At 36.1% G+C, this 21,994-nt stretch overlaps 1 protein-coding gene and 1 long non-coding RNA gene across 16 annotated transcripts in view; one reads left to right on the top strand and one right to left on the bottom strand.

Moving 5' to 3' along the window:
- Positions 1–21,994, bottom strand: part of EML4 (EMAP like 4) — a 155,081-nt gene that overhangs the window by 81,552 nt on the left and 51,535 nt on the right. For 12 of the 15 annotated variants that reach the window (XR_015137088.1, XR_015137087.1, XM_086327287.1 and 9 more), the window contains one exon: positions 9,302–9,484. Coding sequence is in view for 12 of the 15 variants with exons in the window: in XM_086327287.1 (XP_086183413.1) it covers positions 9,302–9,484 (183 nt within the window). In the remaining 3 variants the exon portion in view is untranslated. Of the gene's footprint in view, positions 1–9,301; positions 9,485–19,168; positions 19,551–21,994 lie in introns of those variants that run through there. The other 3 variants (XM_086327278.1, XM_086327276.1, XM_086327288.1) reach the window with 2 other exon arrangements.
- Positions 11,577–13,700, top strand: LOC147363441 (uncharacterized). Its single transcript, XR_015137097.1, has 2 exons — positions 11,577–11,713; positions 13,552–13,700. It is a non-coding gene; the product is annotated as an uncharacterized LOC147363441 (long non-coding RNA).

Genomic DNA, 21,994 nt, shown 5'->3' on the forward strand with positions numbered 1-21,994 from the left:
AAATCTTTCTAAAACATGCTATGGGTCTTTGAATTGAACATGCCATCAACTGTAATATATACCATTATCATGAACAGCACCAGAAAGAAGTGTTGCTTATAAGAACTGTAAGACGCAATCAACAGTAAGATACACTGCAATTCCAGAGATGTTAAAACGCAAGAAACACAGCCATCTTAGAATTAATGGATTAGTGTAAATCTACCTGTCGTTACTTAATTTAAAATCCTTTAACGGCTCTCCAGTGTCCTCAGGATAAAAACTAAATTCCTTAGCAAGGCATAAGAAAATCTTTCACTATGGACTCTCTTCACCAGTTGAAGCTCATTTTTGACACTCCCAACTTTCACACCTCATACTTCTGTTTATTTTAAACTTTCAAACTAAGTACTTTTTACTCCTCTGCACTTTGCTCCTGGATGGTCCTTCTCTCTGTAATACACTAGTCACCTCTGCTTGCCTACATTAACATATATTCATTATCCATTTACCCATCAAATATTTACTCAAGGACTATTATTATCCTAGCTTTGTGTTTACAAGAGAATATAAGGGAGCCACGAGCATCAGGGAATTAAAATCTTGCAAGAAAATCACACTAGCACTGAAAACATAAAGTAAGTACAGCAACAAAATGAAATGAACAGAGTATCATACAAGTACAGAGAAAAGACACACAATTCTGTAAGGATGATTAGAGACACAGAGCCCAAGAAGGGCTTCCTAGAAAAAATGCAGAACAGCCTTAAAGAATAAGTAAGAGGTAGCCAGGTAAATGGAGAAGGCAATGGCACCCCACTCCAGTACTCTTGCCTGGAAAATCCCATGGATGGAGGAGCCTGGTAGGCTGCAGTCCATGGGGTCGCTGAGGGTCTGACACGACTGAGCGACTTCACTTTCACTTTTCACTTTCATGCATTGGAGAAGGAAATGGCAACCCACTCCAGTGTTCTTGCCTGGAGAATCCCAGGGACGGGGGAGCCTGGTGGGCTGCCGTCTCTGGGGTCGCACAGAGTCGGACACGACTGAAGCAACGCAGCAGCAGCAGCACAAATGGAAAGGAAAAGGAAGTTGTAAGAAATATTTAGGTCTTAAAAGATAATGATTTCAGCTTGGGGACATTTTACATTTATGAATTCTGAGGGACATAGAAGCAGAACAATCTAGTAATTCTTAACTGCTCAAGTCTAGAATATAGATTAACAATTTGGGAACTGGTACCAGTAGGTGGATGTTAGGCTCATAAAGGAAGATGAATGCTGATGTCACCTTCTGCAAGGAATCTTCGACTCCAGTTTCAGTTAGGTGCTCCCAGTTCAGTCAGCTCAGTCGTGTCCGACTCTTTGCCACCCCATGCATCGCAGCACACCAGGCCTCCCTGTCCATCATCAACTCCTGGAGTTCACTCAGACTCACGTCCATCGAGTCAGTGATGCCATCCAGCCATCTCATCCTCTGTCGTCCCCTTCTCCTCCTGCCCCCAATCCCTCCCAGCATCAGGGTCTTTTCCAGTGAGTCAACTCTTCACATGAGGTAGCCAAAGGAGTTTCAGCCTCAGCATCAGGTGCTCCCAACAATATCCTAAATTTACCTTTTTAATATCAATTATTGTATAGTTTTCATAATTATTGACTTAGCTATCTTCTCACTTTACCTAAGGCCCCGTGGAAGCGAAGTCAGTGCCTTTTTTATTTCTTCAGTCTCCAGCACCTAAAATAGTGATTGGTGCATTGAAAAGATGAAGGAAAGAGATACAATATAGTAAATGGTATAGAAGAGTATTAATATTAATTATCAAGCACTTGCTAAATATTGTTATCCTAAGTGTTTTATAATTATTATGTCCTTTAATCTTCACTATAATCCTAAAAAGGATATACTATTATCATTCAAGTTTTGTTGATAAAATAACCGAGGCCTAGAGACATTATTAACTTGCTCAAGATTATATTAGAGAATGAAATCAAGATATGAGTCCAGGGAGAAGTAATGGTTAGGTAATAAGTGGAAAGAAGTAACTCTATTTTATGGAGAGTGACATTTTCAGCTATGTCAGGATAACAGATAGGAATTCACCAGACGGGAGTAGGGGAAAAGAAAATTCTAAGCAGAGAATAGTACTAAATCATCAAGGTCCCCAGACACTTACATTAAGTAGCAAGAAGAGACCAAAAGATTTTTGTGGTCACTGTCCATCCTACAGTTTAATTCCAAGTAACTCTTAATGCCAGGAATCCTCAGTATTTGGATAAAAGAGTGAATGATCTCCCATAGTAGAAGCAATGAGTTATGTAAAGCAGAGGCAAAAAACAAAAAGAACTGTGAGTGGAGGCTTGTTTTTTGCCTGAGAAGTCTAAAATGTATTCTTTAAAATTTAGAATATTAGGAACCTAACTGGAAGAAAGGAGTATAAAAATGATTTCAGTTACACAAATGTATGACTAAAATGCATCATCAGCTACACACACACACACACGTATGTTTAAAAAAAAAAAAATATATATATATACACACACACACCACCCCCTTCCCCCAAGGCTTGGACGTTATAAAGTCTGAGCCACAAGCCTCTCAAAGATTAGCCTGCAAGACTGGAAGACTGGAAGCAACAGTGACCTCTAGTAACCAAAGGTACAAAAGTAGTCCTATTTCTGAGCAGAAATCCAGTTCAAATAAGAGAAATTAGGCTAAAAGCCTATAAACCAAGAAGGTACTAATTCAGTTTTAATTACAATTTCAGTTTTAACCATCATAAGGCCAGGGTTGAAGGACAATGAATAAATTTTATACTTTATTTTACTTTATTGTGACATAAGGATGCTAATCATCATTGTTTATATTTCTTGATACAAACCTAAGCAGATGATCTGTCTGAGGTTTTAGCCTACCAGTTCCTAAATACTAATGAATTTCACTGAACGCTACACTCACACAGTAAACTTATAACTAGGGACTGTTGTAAGTGTTGCAAATCTGAAATGCATCTTGCTACCCTCATCTGTAACATCCTCTTATTCTGGCATCTATCCCAATCCCTCCATCCAAAGACTAACTTATAAAATAACTTCCTACTCTATAGCTTTCTTCTTCCTGCATTTATTTTAACAAGCATTTATTGAGTCACCCCAAGCCTAGTTATGTAAGAAACTGTCCCTGCCTCCAAAGAGTTTATAATCTCGCAGGAGCAACAAGTATATATATACACCAACAGAACCACATAATAAAATTTTAAAACAACTCCACAAAGAGACCAAAAATAGATCATTTTCAGGAATTCATTTGAGGCCCTAAAGGATGAGAAAATTTTTGATGAGGAGAAGGGTAAAGACGGTCTATGATGAAACTTTTAGTTCACGCTCACCTCTTCCACTCTCTTCACATTTTCAAGCTCCCTGCCACCTTTTTCAACTGGTTAATTAAACTTTGCTTCATTCTTTAAAAAGATTGAGGACTACATGTACTTTAACAAATTTTATCTCTTCCATTTGGAATTTTATCTGTACTTTTCTCCTTTTCTCTTGTCTCACAGGAAGGTGTACTTTAGTCTTAACTCTTGGCCATTAATTTTTTAAAGGGTGTTCTGAGTAGAAATGACCAAAGAGTATTTGACTCTCATGGAGAAATGGAGTTCTGTAAATGGTAATTGCTGCCTTGTCTGAGGCAATATCCACTCATTTATTTTCACATACAAAGAGCAGCTTAGAAGTCTTTGATGTGTTGTCAAAATAAGATACTCTCCCATCCCCTACCACAATTATGAATCATTTTAGCTCAAGGGCCCCACCAAGGAAATTCACTCCTCCTAACCTGATTAAAGGAATTTACTTATTAACAACATTATCAGCAAACTCATAACCATCTCTGTCTTCTCCCAAATGTTATTTACAGTAAAAGCCAAATGATACAGATCTGTGCCTGTATACTATCCTAGATTCTGCATAATTAGGAATGCTTTTTTTAGAAAACTGACATCCTCTAAATTTCAATTTTGCCTCTGCGTTCTCTCATTTCTCAAGCAGCAGTCATAATGCTTGATTTTTCTGATTTACCAGCAGTTTCCTGGTTTAAAATGACGGTTTTCCACCTTTAGATAATTTGACTCATGAGCTTCTATACCATTGTGTACTAACAGCTTGTCTTCACATATTGCCACTGGGCTATATTCTCAAATTACATTCATTTGGTCACCCCAAGAGGTCTTAATGGGTTTCCCAGGCACCAGCTGTGACATAATTTGTCTTCCTGGCAGTTAAAACTGCCAGAGTGTTCCCTGGGCCTTCCCTTTTGCTCCAAAGTACAGGTAATTTTTTTTTTTTTTTTTTGGCAAGGATTCAGTTGCAACTGGTGTATATATTATGAACATATGTCGTCAAAAGGAAAGAATTCTCCAACAGAAGAGAAGGTATATGAGAAATTTAAATGACTGGCCACTTTAAAAACTATTGGGAAAACTTTCTACCTCAGTTAAGTGTCTGACATAATATGTTAAAGAAAAAATGAGGTTTAGCTTTTAATACTGCTGGCATAGTGGAGAGGACAAACTAAAAGAACAGGACTAAAAAGACTAAAATGACCAGTTAGGTGTGTTTCTGATTCTGGCATTAACTGAATGGCAATACTACTATGAAGTGGCAGACAATGTCATTAAACCATTAGCATACACATTTAGTTTTAGCCATACCTGCAGCCAAGTCATGTTTCCGTATCACCACCATCTAGCAAAAGCATGTAATAGTTGTCTTCAATAATAAGGAAGTTGACCTATACTTCTGATCATAACTTCATAAAATCTTATTACCTACTTATCTCTTGTAGTTTACTCTTACCTCTAAAGAAAAGTCCTCTAGAAGTTCTAAATATTTTAAGAAGATGGTAATGATTACTGCCCTGCAGTAATTTGTGTGAAAGTGAATACTACAAATCCTCATTTTGCAAGGGACTAAAAAATTTCATGTGTAAAGCTGTACTATAGTATCAGGAATGTTTTCACTATTTTTTTTAAATTGAGGTATAATTCACATATAACATTAATTTCAAATCATTTACTTTTAAATTGAAAGAAAAAATACGAAATCCCTGTAAAATAATTTCACTGCTTTTTCAAAATTTTTTCTAAAACTTTTTTGCATTTGTTAGAAAACACTTTAAGTGTTTATTCCAAATATTTATAGCATTAATATATTAATTGTTTTATGTCAAAACTGACAGTTGATCTTTTTAAGGTTATATACAAATGACAACAGCAAAATTCACTTAACATTTGTCAATTACTTTCTATACTATAATACATATAAATTTCAAGATAAAGTTGCTCAGAATTGCAAATAAAATTAACAAAACTTTATGTATTTCTCTTGATGTTTTAGTATCAATATTAGAAAACAAATGGTCAGGCAAATTTTTTCACTAATGGGAAACTAATAAATTCTTAATTATGCTCATTTCTTAATTAGTATTTCCCCAAATTATTATATAATCAATCCTCCCCCATCAATCCATTTTATAGCCAGCAATTCAAAGTCTGTGTCTAAGGTAACAAAGTAACTTAAAGAATATTCACTAGTGGACCCCATTTCAAAAAGTGAACCATATCAGCATATTATAAGAATGGCAGTCAAAGTAAACTTAAGACATAGAATTAATGGAAAGGAACTTATTATCTAACTAATAGTTATTAATAAGAATTAATAATCAGTACTATGTGGAAGGAAAAGTTCCAATGTAGAAACTGCAGATGGTTCCAGAACTGGATAAATCTCCACTGAAGAGCCTGTAACAAAGCTGATCCTAAACTCACTTTAGATATAAAGAAATAATGAAGGACAGTTAAAAAAAGACAGTTTACAAAAATATATTCCTGGGGATAGGGACTACAGCTATTGTATTTGTATTTCATGAAACTGAAATAAGTAGATACTAAATAACTTATGTATCATATAAAGTATCATCTACACGCCAAATTAAAAAAAGAACAGTCTTTAAATTTCTCTATAAATTTTTCTTTACTAAAATACCTTAGTAAATCAATAATGGGAGAAAACACTTTTAATTTTTCCTCAAAACAAGATTAAAATCTATTATTGTTTTAGCATAATAAAATTTTTTAAAGATTGTAGGCTAATACAAACTATATAAAATAAGTTTTTAAAAATGCTGTGGGTAATGACCAAATACTATGTCACTTTCTCTTACAGGATTTAATACAGAGCCAGAAGCTGAGGATACACATATCCAGTATAGCAGAGAAACTTGTTCTTCTCTCATTATGCACAGTTTTACCTTTCCTGTAAATTAATATTCCAGAATCCTCTTACAAAAATCAATTTATAAACCAAATAAATTTTTTCCCCTGGCATGATCTTGACAGTCCTCAAACTTGGTTCTCAAAAAATAAAAAACCCACTTCTAACAACCAGAGTGGCTTCAATCAAGTCTTTTGTCAAACATGGGCCCCTTATCCCACACCACTGACTGACATATTTATCTAATGGTGGTTAGTAAGACAAATGTATTAATGGCATGCTATCTAACTCTCTACTATTAACACCAAGCCCCGGAGTGCTGGAGGGTGGGACGTGTAAGAATGTAAATCAGAAAACCAGGCAGAATGAATGCCTCTCCCCTGAAGTTTCACACCAGGGTCCCTGAGCACTTCTTTCTGTAGCCTTCCATTCTCTACTCTCTAACCATTCCTAACATTTACTCCCTTTTTTCAGTCCATCACCCAGAAGCTGTCTTAGTTTCTTAAAGGACTTCACGAGAAGGAAATGGCAACCCACTCCAATATTCTTGCCTGGAAAACCCCATGGACAGAGGAGCCTGGTGGGTTCCAGTCCAGAGCTGAGCGACTATCTCCTGAGGAGAAAGTAATAAGGGATGAAACTTCCAGCACTGACAATTGTGAACATACATCAATCTCCACTGAATTTTATCTCTTCCCAGTTTATCTCAGCAGTAGTCTCTACTCCATCTAACACTAACAGCTCTTCATCTGCCTTTAACATCCCTTCTCAAACTCCCAGGAAACCTGCCACAATTACCACTACCCCTCCCCCACCAATATCATCTTCCTCTCTGCTGCCTTTCTGGTCTCTACATATTTTTCTGCTCAAGTCTATAACATCTTAAAAAATTAAAATTAAAACTGGCCTTTGATTTAGCATCCTTCTAGTAAGTACCATCTTCCCTTCTCAGGCAAATTTTTTTGAAAAGAGTAGCTGGCTATAGCTGCAGCTCTTGATTCCACAATTCTCTTCAATTCTTATTTCTCAAACAGTGCAATTAGATTTGTAATACTATCACTCTATTAAAATTTCTTTTGGAGAGGTTTTCTAACATTCTCAGAAATATCAAATCCAATGGTCACCTCTCAGTCCTTGTTTTACTTGACCTCTTTGTAGCAGCTGGCAACATGAATCACTCTTTCTTTGCTATGCTGAAAATACTGGAGCTCCCCAAAAAAATACCCTGAGCTACTTTCTTTTTTACATCCTCTTTCTATGACTTCAACATAGAAATGTTCATCCATAAGCTGAACATTCCCAAATTTTTATTGCTAGCCAAGACTAGCATGAACACTATCAATACATATCTATCTATATACCATGTGTCGGAGAATGCACTGGCACCCCACTCCAGTACTTTTGCCTAGAAAATCCCGTGGATAGAGGAACCTGGTAGGCTGCAGTCCATGGGGTCGCTAGAGTCGGACAGGACTGAGCGATTTCACTTTCACTTTCATGCATTGGAGAAGGAAATGGCAACCCACTCCAGTGTTCTTGCCTGGAGAATCCCAGGGACAGGGGAGCCTGGTGGGCTGCCGTCTATGGGGTCGCACAGAGTCGGACACAACTGAAGCGCCTTAGCAGCAGCATACACCATGTGTACCTCAAATTCAACATTCAGAAACTGAATTCATAATCTTCCTTCCAAATCTGCTCCTCACATTCTAGTTAACTATCTAATCACTTACTAAAGATCTAGGAGTTATGTAAGACTCTCTGATTAATCATTTGCATTGACATATTACAGTAGAGATAAGGTGATGAATCTTCTTTTTCTGTTGCCAAATGGGGATAATTATGCCTATGTCTGTTAGGGGAAGCACACTGACTGAAAATGCCCACCCTGGCCAGGCACACCATTTGCATGAGTTGTTTTACCACAGGTGGTCCTGGTAAGAAACACGGAACTAATAAGCCACCACCAACACGGAGAGTTCAGGAAAGGTTAAAAAGTGACACCGCACGTCCAACTACCTCCCAGAATCCTTCTCTGCGGCATCCATCTTGGCTGAACAAGGCATGCACCACCAGGAAGGACTCAGAGTCAAATGACTGGCTAAAGACAACCCGGAACTAATCCCATCACCATAAAACCCAAGACTGTGAGCCATGTGGTAGAGCAGTTCTTCTGGGTTCCCTTACACTACTGTTCTCGGCTAGAGTGCCCTTTCCCAATAAAATCTCTTGCTTTGTCAGCATGTGGCTCTCCTCAGACAATTCATTTCTGAATGTTAGACAAGAGCCCACTTTTGGGCCTTGGAAGGGCTCCCCCTTCTTGCAACATGTCCATCTACTCTACCAAGAAGTCAGTGAGACATATGAAATGATGTGTTTGATTGTTTGATTATGTGAAATAATTTAAAATTCCTTCTGGGTGGCTGGAAGAAGAGAAAGGGCACACGACATCTGCTCCAAACTCAGAGCAACAAGGTCCTGATAACTGTTTATTTCAACCTCTGAAAATTCCCAAAGTCTGGAAGTTGAAGTTTCCATTGAACTGGGGTTGGCAATAAATTTCAGAGTTTAAATTAAATTCTTCAAGACTTTGCTGACTAATGACCACAGAAGGCTTAGCATGAAGCCAAATCAACTATAATGGTGTAAATCATTTCTGTAATGATAAGAGGATTCATTTTAATAGGATGAGTGCCTATCTGCTATATTCAGCATACAATGTGAAGTCTATGGGAAACAGATGATTCTGTTTGTGCTCTCAGTACATTTGTTATGCAGTTGAAAGACACTAAATTCACACAAACACTATGATACAAAAGCCAGTAAGTACAATTAGTGGCATTACACAAAAATTCCCAATTTAAAATATACTTTCAGAATTTCTTGGGAATAAAGAAAAAGGAAATGGAAAAAAAAACTCTAGTCATATGTAACCCCAAAGAGAAACTATAGTTTTATATTCCCAATCTTAATGTCATTGATAAAATACATTTAATACATTATTTCAAAGAAAATGGTGTGAAAAGCAAAATTCTCCCTACTTTACAACACACTTAAATTACCTTTACTTGGGACTGATTTTTTCACCGAGGCTACATGATCTTCAGAGATGGCAAGACGCCTCAAAACATCAGCCAAAGCTGCCTTTAGCACTGTGATTTCATCTTCTTGCTGTTGAACTCGTAACTCAAGGGCTGAGAGGCGATCCTGAACATCAGAAGTACTTGCAGCGGAAATACTATCATCTATAAAAATAAGAAAATACAGAATATTTGTTAAACTGCTTATGAAACAATTTAATGACATATAAGAAAATGTATACCAGATAATTCTTATAAAAGATGAGAAAAACTGAAAATCATTTTTACACAGATTAACTTCTGTAAAGATTTTCATAGCTACTTGAACTAATTTAAATCAAAAAAGCTAACATAGCTGACGTGTAATTAAAACTATGAAAATTTTCTCATGGTCAAGTTTTTTGTTTATTATACCATCGACCTTAATAACTTTTCCACCAAAATGTTCCCTAAATATACCACTTTGTAGACATCTGGAAACTTGCATAACTGCAAACTATTCAAAGCATCCTTCTTACTTATTATATCATTATCATAATTATCTATGAAAATAAGGAGTTCAAATCACTTCAGTTTTGCTTTTTGTATCAAACTGGGAACCTCTCACCTTCAGCATCAATGACCAGAAAGCATTCTTTACTTCTGTCTTTATTATTATACTCCCAACCTCCTCCCCCAAGCACTGCTACATAATTAGTAACATACTTTTTGCTGCTCTTTCCAATGCCTCAAAGTCTCTTAAAAAAAAAAAAAAGGTATAGTTTCTATAAAGCACGTAGCTGATATCTCCCTTAGGTATGTAACAACAACAACAACAAAAATAATGTTCAGGTGTAATACAACAATTACAAACTACTTCCAGAGCTGTGTACCTTTAGAGTACACTACTTGTTGGTTCAATCTGAATCCAAATGTATAAAAGATCAATTGCTAATGGCTAATTCACTATAACCAGAAAAATTCATGGAAGAAATGAGGTTCTCACAGCTGACCGGTTTGACCTGGGTGATATATACTGGGTGGGCCACTCTCTAGTTGCAGTACATGCTAAATCACAGTGCGCCATTTTTCTCATACTGAGATAATGTGCCAGACATCTTAGGCAGACAATTTAACTCAAAGTTTGAGTTAAAAACAGCAACAACGGGGGCTTCCCTGGTGGCTCAGTGACAAAGAATCCACCTACCAGTGTAGGAGACACTGGTTCAAGTCCTGATCCAGGAAGACCCCACATGCCGTGGAGGAACTAAGCCTTTGTGCCACAACTACTGAGCCTGTGGTCTAGAGCCCATGAGCCACAACTACTGAAGTCCGTGTGCCCTACAGCCTGTGCTCTGCAACAAGAGAAGCCACCACAATGAGAAGCCTGCACACAACCAGAGAACAGCCCTCACTCGCCACAACTAGAGAAAAGCCCGTGCAGCAACAAAGACCCAGCCCAGCCATATATTAACTAAAAAAACAGCAACAACAACAAAACCGTCAGCATTTAAAAACCAAAGTTATCACCATTTATTACAGAGTAGCAAACACACTCATTTAAGATCGTATGTGCCTACAGACATCTCAGGCATACATATGTACTCTCTTCTGTCTTTAGAGGTATTTCAATGACAATCTTTGAGAAGTACTGCAATGAAAGGAAAAGTTGGGTTTTATCTTCAATTTAGACTTTGAATTCTAGTTCCATAATTAATAAGTTGTGTAATCTTAGGCAAGTTATTTTATCTCTTTGAGTCTCAGTTTGTCTTTAAATGATTGTTTTGCGGAAGGTATCCAGGACGTGTCTGACATTCAATAAATGTTTAACATACAACAGCAAAGTGCAAAAGGTAAAATTTGAGAGCTTTAGGCCCATGTATTACATAAAAGGCAGATCTGTCAAACTGTGAGAGGCTTAAATTCAGCTTCTCATTTTAGAAATGTTTATATTTGAAGTCTTTTTCATTTCCAGAGTGGTCTAGATGAATTCTAGGCTTCCCAGGTGCTCAGTGGTAAAGACCCCGCCTGCTAATACAGGAGACATGGGTTTGATCTCCGGGTCAGGAGGATTCCCCTGGAGTAGGAAATGGCAATCTACTCCAGTATTCTTGCCTGGAAAATTCCATGGACAGAGGAGTCTGGCGGGGTACAGTCCAAGGGGTTGCAAAGAGTCAGACATGACTGAGCATGCACGCTACACACTAGCTGTATTCTAACTGATCCATCCTCTATGTGTCACACCAGGGTTAGTGTTATATTAACATTCGGCTGTCTAGAACACTTTCCTATTTTCCTTCTTCTGGCAGGAGAAAAACAGCTTTTTTGCAGAACTCTACTGGTTTTGAGGTTCCATTAGGGCTGTGGATCTATGATGCCTCATTTTCTCCTCTAACACCCTGCACTACTACTAAGGTAATGTATATGAAGTGGCTTTTTTTGATGGTTAAAATATGTCTATTGGTAATTTCATAAGGTTCAAATACTACCATAGAAATGGTTATGGGTATGGGTTAGGCCAAAAGGAGTCCTCCCAAATTTGAAAGAGAGAGAGAGCGGAGAGAGGGAGGGAGGGGGGGAGGTATAGCCCATCGTTCTTGGTTTGTCAACTGTAAGGACATACAGATCTAGGGCTGTCTATGATAAAGAGTCTTGTCTGCCCTAAGTTCCAGTTCTAGTCTCTGAAGGCTGGACCATCAATTCTGAGAGTTACTCTAATATTTCTTTCAGCTACCTATCTAACCTAACAAAGTCTCTTTCAACAAGCCACCACCTATAAGCCAAAAGTTCTAATTAAGTCAGAAATGATACAGATACGCCTTTCTAAACTTTTCTCAAATTACAGAAGATGGGTTATGTATCAAAGTTATAATCACAGGTAAAATATTTATGTGCTTTTTATAAACACATAATCTTCTTAATTCTTTTGGGAAGACAGCAAAGCCTAGTGGAACGATTATCAGACTATAATGCCAAAGGTATAGTCTTGGGTTTTAGTACCGACATGGTAACTAGGTTTTACTTTTGGTAAATTACTTAACTTTTATAGATTTTGATTAAAAAAAAAATGACTAAGGTTTTTATTTTGTGAAACTTGGACAGTCACATGAATGGTGGTTCAGCTTGTAAAAATCCTACCACGACCTGCTAGATACTGTGATAAGACACAGGACAATTTTTCAAAGGGCATTACAAGCATAATGTTAACTATTAACAACGTCCTGGATTTATACAGGACCTTTCATATTTATTACCTCCTCTCCCTCCTCGGTCTATCTGTATTTTATACTTGAGGAAACAGCTTGAGAAATAGCTTGCCCAAGGTCACCAAACTAGTCTTGATATATGAGATTCAAACAGAGGACTTGACTCACAGTTTTAAGTGCACTTTACTTTCATGTTGCATTTTAATAATCACAGGAGGATCGAATAAATACGTTCTTTCACAAAGCCAAACAGGGTTTAAACTATGAAGTGATATAAACAGATTTCTGTTCTAAAAAGGTTATTCTGGCTGCCGTGAGAGAATGGACTGGAAAAGGATAAGGGTAAACATATGGAGACCAAGCATGAGGCTAATGCAGTAACCCGTGTGAAAGGTGAAGGTGGTCTAGGCTAGGGGTAAGGTGTTCATGCATCTCAATTTGCCCAGGACAAACATGTCTGCTATCTCAGTAAAAATATTATCATAACACTCCTTCTTTCTCTCTAAAGTTTCCCAGTTTGAATGATCAATTATAGGGTCACTCAAGACAAGGCAGCAGCAGCAACAGAGATACAAAGCTGCATAGAATTGATCTCTGTGGTTCCTTATAGTCCTCAAATCCTGTAACATCTTCCTAATATTTTGCCCTTTTTCACCTTTTTAAGAGCAATAAAAGCTGTGGTTGAACTGTGCATAAATTCTGGTGTTACAATGCCTGAATAAATTTGTTTATGACTTACCAGCTCTGACTGGCTTCTTCATGCAATTTTTTCATGATAGTACTTATTTCTAGTTTGAGATTATTAAATGAAATAATGTACAGCACTGCCGTACACCAAGGGTTCAATAAGTTTCTATCCTGTATGGGCATGTTCTTTACTACACTGTTTTTATTATTGCTACAAAGCTGGAATGATCTAAAATCCCTGGATGGGGTTAATAAGCTATGATAATATATTCACATCATAGAAAGCCATGCAATTAAAAATAGTAAAACAGGTGGACTTCTCTAGTAGCACAGTGGATAAGAATCCATCTGCCAATGCAGGGGACACGGGTTCGATCCCCGATCCAGGAAGATTCCACATGCCACAGAGCAACGAAGCAACGTGCCGCAACTGCTGAGCCCACACGCTGCAATTACTGAAGATCACGCACCTAGAGCCTGTGCTCCGCAACAAGAGAAGCCCCTGCAATGAGAAGCCTGTGCACTGCAACGAGGAGAAGCCCCTGCTTGCTGCAACCAGAGAAAGCCCGCATACAGCAACAAAGACAGTGCATCCAAAAATAAATAAAATGATTTTTCAAATAAATAAATAAATAACATAAAAATAATAAGACAGGATATAAACTAGAAATTTGAAAGCCCCACAAGACAACTCAAGTGGAGTAAACAAATCGGGGAATAACATGTACTGAATAATTTATTGAAACACATACACATGCACCAAAACATACTTCTAAAAAGTAAACAAAAAACTTCATATCTACATATGTATATAATGCACAACAGGAAAAATCTAGACACATACACATCAAACTGGTAATTGGGTTACTTCCGACTAGGAGAATGAGGTAAGGACAGAATAAAGGGAAATTTTTGCTTTTTAGTATTTCTACATTATTTGAATTTCACAGTAACAATGTTATTTAAACTTATATTTAAGCTAAAATATGCTGCTTCTGAAGTTTGATTTTTTAAAGCAAGTTTCCTCTAGGCACAGTATTCCAATTTATAAAGAAACATATTAGAGCATAAGGCAATGAACTTAAATTTGCGCTCACTGATTACAAAAGCTAGAAATGAGACTATCTTAAAGATCAACCATCCCTCTTGCCATTTTATAGATAAGTAAGGAACACAACTGAGTGACTGAGCACGCTCGTGCACGTGTGCGCACACACACACAAAGACTATGAAATTAGGAGAGTTACTCCTGGGCACACGGCAAACTGGGGTTAGAGCTTCTTCCTCAGATGACTCCAAAAAACCCATCACTCTTCCTCTTTACATTTTCAGAAGTTTGTTCTTATTTTTTCTTTCAATCTCTAATGTACCACATGCGAATTCACAATGAAATTTTAAAGAATACATCTGTTCAGTAAACAGAATATATCCATTTTCAGAGGCATATTCCACTCACCCTTCTTAATCCAAGTACACTAATTCCTTTTCCTTCAGTAGTCTCCCATTTCTTTGCTCCTTTCGAAGTATTAATAGTTTCTAGCCTTGACGGTTAAAATATGAACTACAAATAAATTCCCAAGGGTTCATAAACTCATTAAGGAAAGAAAGAAAAGAGAAAGAAGGTCCATAAGCCTCTTTTCCATCAGTCTAATGTATTTATTGGCATAAGTTAGTCTTTTTTATTAGAAGTGCGAGGTAAATGTTAATATCCAATATTTCAGTTTTAAAACTACAATGGTTAACTGCTTATTATGCTTTTACTACAGTGAATCATAGTTAACCTGTCTTCTGAATTGTCAAGAAATACGTGTTACCTTTGCCAAGACAAATATATGGTATTCTATTCTAAGTATCTAAAAGTTGGCAAGCCAGCCTCATACCAGAACCAGGCATGCCTATACATTCTAGCATCTTTTGAATGTTAATGATTTTATGTAAATCTTTCTAAAATGGTACACTCAACTTTCCTGTTTTCCTAATAAGGGCATATACTTATAATGTAGCCATTTCTAGATGACTCAGTTTTCACTTAAAATATTACTTTGTGCTGCAAGCACTGTGATAAAACAATGCCCTAGAAGCTATTATGTTTCTAATTAAATAATTTAAAGTACTACATTTTCAAACTTGTAATCTTTCTTCATACCTTTTCTGCTTCTTTCTTTGCACTTAGTGTTACCTATAATGTATATATAAGCACATACATTATATATATATGATGCTTACAACTGTAACATAGAGGAAGAAAATGGACACAGCTTCAGACCTAATGTTTGTATCACTGGAGTCCCACAGGAAAAGGAGAAAAAGATTCTAGATTAAAAAAAAAAGGGAGGCTAGTGGGGGTGGGGTGGTGGCTTTGAAAAAAAATAAAAAATAAAAAAAAAATAAAAAATAAAAAACAAAAAACACGTGAAGAAATAATGGCGGAACTTCCCAAGTTAAATGAAAATTCACAAATTCATTAAAATTCAGTATATTGAAGTCCCTCTCCTCGCCACACATGAAAATCAAATCCAAGCAGGTTAAAGAATTAAAGGCACAAATCATAAAAACCTTTAGAAAAATAATAGAGAATATCTTCATATCCTGCAAGTAGAAAGGAGCTTCCTAAAGAAGACAGAGTAAGCGCTATCCATTAAAGTACATACTGAAACTACATTAGCTTTCAGAATGCATGTTCACTAAAAGACACAATAAAGAGAAAAAGCTATTCACAAATGAGGAAAAGATAGTTCTAACATTTATAAGTGATAAAGGATTAGGATCCTGAAGAAAGAATTCCTACAAATTGATAAGACAAATAATCCTATAGAAAAACTGTTTGCAAAACCCTTGACTAAATACCTCATGGTAAAGGAAACATAAATGGCCAATGGATGCATGAAATGAGGCTCAAGGACCTCATTTTTAATCTTGAAAAGGAAAATTAAAACCATGTGAATTACTATTTTATGCTCACCAAACGGGCAAAAACTTTAAAGCATGACAATATGAAGTATATCAAGTATTCCCTAGGATAAAGAGCAATATGAATTCTCATATATTACCGGTAGGCAGTGAACTGTTTCAAGACTTTGAGCTAAAAAACAAACAACAACAACAAAATACAACTTTGGCCTCATCCGGTAAAATTGAAGATGCACACATCCCATGACCCAGCAATCAGACTCCTGGTGTATAGACCCTGACCTACAGCAGGGTTGGCAATCTTCTTCTGTGAGGGCCAGACACTATAAATATTCTAGGCTTTCAGACCACATAATCTCTATAATAACTACTCAAACCTACCTTTGTAACACAAAAACAGCCATAAATACGTAAATGATTGGGTGTGGCTATGTTCCAATAAAACTTTTCTTTTCTTTTTTTTTAACTAAAACAGGTGGCCTGCCAGGCCAATCTCTGCTTGTGCATACGCACACCAATAGAAATGTTCAATAATGTCCACAACAGAAACAAACTGGAAACAATCATTAGCTGTAAAATGTATAAACAAACTGTGATACAACATCCAACAGAATACTAGTAAGTGGTAAAAATAAACTATGGCTACATGAAACATCATGTATAAATCTTAGGAAGTTCAAAAAATACAAAAGTGATATATTGTTTAGAATAAACCCATAAAGCAAGGGAATGATATATACAAAGTTTATGACAATAGTTACTTCTGATCGTGTAGAGCAGGGGATAGTAAGGAAGGTGTCCACAGATAATAGAATATCTGTGTCATAAAGACAATTAAAACATATTGTGTTATACTTTTTTGAGGTGGAGGTTAGTGACTTTTCTGAGAGAGGAAGGGGAATGCGAATAACTAGACTACATAATTAATTTACTCATTTTGTTTTAGAACAATGAAACCAGTTTTTCAAATTAAATCCCCAAACAGATAAAAATGGAGTTTCACTTCCAAAACCCTGAAGTTTTGTGTCATAAAAGCAACTAAACCTGTGAGTTTAATGATTGTTTTGAGGCCTAATGGAATGACCTAAGATTAGTTGTTACCTATGAATTTTGGGGGGGGGAAAAAGTCTGTTTCAAAAAGGTATATGATATGAGATACAATACCATCCAAAGAACAAATACTAAAAAAAAAAAAAAATTAAAAACCATTTCTGATCTCCCCTTCCTACAACACTTAGGTTAAGACACGGATCAGACCTTAATGAGCAGAATGGTAGAGATGAAGATCAGAAGAGCTAATATGGTGAAAAACCACGAGAAATCATATTCCACCATGCACTGTTTATAGTTTAAAAAAAAAATAGTCAAGGCACTAGCCTAAATCACTACTAATGGTGAACTGATTAAATAAACGTCTGTACTAGGGTACCTCATGGAGCTCTTAAAAAGGATGTTATATATTTAAAACCACAAACTAGAAAGTTTAGTAGGTATAACAACATACTATAAAAGAGGGAAAAAATTGCAGGCAACATTTATAGTGTAGTTATATCCATATGGAACTGTATACCCACAAGCATACATACACATACAGTTGTATAGAGGCTGGAGGTATGTGTCTGGCAAGTGGGATTCTGCTTCCTTATATTCTTATTTTATATGAATTTTCTGTGAAATATTCTTCATGAACACAACATAAAACTATTTTCTCAGTAAAGAAAAGCAAAGCTAATTTAGGCTGTGATGTAAACCTAATTAGTAATGCACCCAAATTTTAAATACAAATTTGGTTAATGTGTAAATTTTTATGCACAGTAAATAAAAACATTTTTGTAGAAGTCTGTCCCATGATGTTTAAAAGAAATATTCTCAGGTTAATGAAAGACACAAAAATCAATATAATACATCCAAAGGAAAACTGGATGCCTTTAAATTTCATTTCTTCAAAAAACAAAACCACAACTGATTTGTCACATTAATAAATTCCCATCAGAAGGCATTTAGCAAAATAAATGGTTTTTTGTTCTAAAATGGAAATGGTTGTCTTCAAATATTGTCTTTTAAAGACAATATTTAAGTATTTTATCAAAAAGTTATGCACTATCAATTCTACAACAGCCACAATTTACTTTGGAAATAAACCATAAGAAAATACACTAATAAAAACAGAGCTCATATGAACATATATTTATGTAGGAATTAATGTTTCCTATTTATCTTAATATTTTACTGCTAGAAGTCAAATTTTTCCTCTCAAAGAAGTTTTAATTAAACAAGCCACTGTTAAAGTTTGGATATTTTATTTCTTTAGTAAATGACAATATTAATTACCTCCAGTTCAGTTCAGTTGCTCAGTCGTGTCCAGCTAGTAATAATATATGAAAATAAAGAGTATCTGTCTTCAACTGAGTAACACAAGTAATAGACTTATATTTTCTATTTTAAAGAACTCATTTGTTTTTCTTATAAGATATTCTTACTAAAAAATCCCCCTAGTAGTATAAATTATAAAAGGAATTGTGTTAAAATAAAAGAAAATATAAAACCATTTTTGCCATTGCACTCTGAGCATGAAGGCTAGTCCCAGGAAAGGACTTTACTTCCTTCTATCACTAGGATTCATTCACAATCAGATAATTCTGCTTTGGATGTTTTTTTGGTTAGACTTCATAGAAGCAAAAGTCAAGCTTAATTACACAATTCTCATTTCCTATTTTTAAGAAACATGCTTTTTTTTTTAAAAAAACTACTTTCCAATAAAAGCTGTTTTTATTTTTTCCCTCACAAACAATGTAATGACCACCTTTTGTGGAGATAGGGAAAACAAAGCCTATTCTGCCCTCACAACAGGAAAATATTTCCTTAAAGGGGGTACAATCTTAGTCATTTATAAAAGTAAGTAACCAAATATTTATGCTATTACTGACACATATATTTAAAGGAAGCTGGGGGGAGGGGGAAGGGGGGAAGGAAGGGGCCTAAATTCATTCCCACATCCTCAGATTTCTTTTGTCACAAGTAGTAAAGTTTGTGACACATGTCTCCCAGAAAAGGAAAGATACGTTACCAGTACAGAAGTTTGAAAGTGTAGAGGAAGCACATACTGAAGCGAGACTAGGCAGGCTGTCTTCCATTCTTGCCACCTACGTTACAAGCAATATAAACCAGTTCTGTCCACGTTTCCTGCTGCCTTCCCAGATAGTTCCAGAGCAAATCCCAGCTCTCTAAATCTCACGACATACTTTACATTCTGAGGAAATCCTCCCGGTCCAGATGGCCTACCACAAAGCACTTCTATGTTGGCACAAATAAAAACTTCTTAAGATAGTTCTTCTCTTGCCCCTTTGCTCTCTTATCTAAAGAAAAGTCTTCTACTTATTTATAGAGACAAAGAACTGAAGGAGAGCAAACAGCACGCAGGCAAAAGGAGGGTAAAGACACAGAAAACTAAGGCTGCTTTCGGGAGTGGCTAAATTCCAGGCACATGCAGAAACACATGAATTAATGAACCCATGAATATTCACTACAGTTATTTGGTTGTCCTCAGGCACTACTTCTCTGATCATCTTTCAGTTGGTTAAGAGTAATGAATACAAAACTCTGCCTTCTGAAACTGAAACATAAAACATTAGTTTCTATAATTAACAGAATTAAAGCCCTTCAAATGAGTATTTTTCTCTACTAGGAAACAAACAATGTGTGTGCAAAGTGGCAAGCCACATTTCCTTTTGCCTTTGTTTAAAATAAAATGAAATCCACATGAACTGTAAAGAAACTGAAAGAATGGTCACTTCACTAATTTAAAAAGCTTAAGTGTTAAGACTAAGTTGGCTGATGTATTACAAGCATTTCACTAGAGTAAGATAATGAATACGATTAACAACGAGAACAGTCATTTTTCTTAATTCACTAATTTTCCAAATTATTTTAAAATAATACAATTGTATAAGTAACCTATAATAATTTACTTCTGGTCAGACATTCCAATTTTAAACTACATATGCTTACAATAATACAAGTGTCTTTAGTCTCACAAAAGTATGTAAAAGCAGGTGAAAGTTAATGAATACAGTATGTATTTATTCTTTTGATAACTACTTTTAAAGCTAAAGAACAAATTCATGGAGCTAAGTGTCAAAACAAAACTACTGATGGATTATCTCTTCAATTTGTCGCTTTTAAACTTTTATTTATAATTGAGAGAAGCGAATTTAAACCAAGCCAAAGAAAAACAGAAATAACAGGACTACTATCAACACACACACAAAATACTGTAAAACAGATAAAACCTAAACTAAACGGAACATTAAGAGCTATGCTACAGAGATTGAGATAAGGATAAACTAAAAGCAAAGCTGATAATAGAGGAATGAAACAAAACGATCTAGATTAATATTTACAGAAGCCTTTACAGAAGAGCAGGAACCACCACGAGTGTTTCCTCAAGTGAGACTTGGGAAAATACTTCTCTATAGATTAATACCTGGTATAGATTCATCAAGATACAGGAGGAGCTCCTTGGAAGATTAACAGGAATTAAGTGGGCTGGGAGGTGTGCAATGTGTTTGAAACAAAGGACATTTAGGCAGGACCATGTAGAGTGAATAAAAGCAGACTGAAGGGAAACAGAATGATACAAAGGAAATGCAGTGCCAGGCGCAGACTAGGACAGAGTTCAAATTCTTGCTATTGATTGGTAAGAAGCTCTGACGCAGACTGTACTTTACTGTCTCTCTTCAGTCAACAGACAAAATAAGACTGCAGTTTTATAATTTAGGTCTTAACTACTCTTCTTTATAACAAATGTAGCCCTATTAAACGACTGCTCACAGACTCCTAAGATTATAGAACTGTCAAGAAGTTCTGCAACCTAGTGCTCTATAACCAATTCATAACCAAAAGGCTCCTCATACAGGACAGCACCTGGGGTTCTTTTCACCACCTCCCATTTGCAGACTGCTACTAATCTGTAGATTATATACCTTGGGCATTTCTTTCTTCTCAAATAAAAATCTGATTTCAGACCAGAAAGTATTTGGTTCCTAAATAGTTTAGTTTCTTTGCTTAGGCACCTCTTCCCTCTTTACTATTACAGTCAGTCTTTCTAAAAGGCCTATTCATACCTTCAAGTATCTGAGTACTATGAGGTACAGAAATTATTCAAGATGCTGAGGTGGGGAATTCCCTTTGGCCCAGTGGTTAGGACTCCAAGCTTTCATTGCCAAATGCCCTGTGTCTTGAGTAGCATCTCTTAAAGTCTGTCCTTTAATTTCTAGCAGGTAAAATTTTGCTAGTAAAATTGCTTTTAATTTGGGCTTCCCACATGGCTAAGTGGCAAAGAATTCACCTATAATGCAAGTGATGTGGGTTCGATCCCTGTGTTGGGAAGATAACCCACAGAAGGAAAGGGCAACCCATTCCAGTTCTGCCTGGGAAATCCTATGGACAGAGAAGCTTGGCGGGCTACAGTCCATGTGGTTGCAGAAGAGTCAGACCCAACTTAGCAACTAAACAACAACAAAAGAGATACAATTTACACAGCTGTGCAAGTTAGTACTCATTTGTGTCTTAATTTGGGTAGCATTATTTCTTTAAACACAGAACAAATTTTTAGATTTCTATAAAATACTTATTCATTCTACATTTTACTGAGTGACTAATTTGTAAAGCACCATATTAAATCCCAGGAACACAAATTCAAATTCAGCTCTTTCCGCTTTGAAAAGTAAAGACTTTTAAAGGCAAAAATTAAAAACAGATACTATAATAAGAACCCAAATTAAGAAAAAAACATGAAAAAGATAGGAGTTTGCAAACTTCTGTTTGTAGGGAAGAAGGGAAAACAGATCAACCTCCCTGATTAGGGACATACAATTAAAATCATAAGCTTCTA

The sequence above is a fragment of the Bos grunniens genome, chromosome 11 (genome assembly GCF_055505025.1).
Source record: "Bos grunniens cultivar Pamir isolate PY7600 chromosome 11, Bosgru_T2T1.0, whole genome shotgun sequence".
NCBI lineage: Eukaryota > Metazoa > Chordata > Mammalia > Artiodactyla > Bovidae > Bos > Bos grunniens.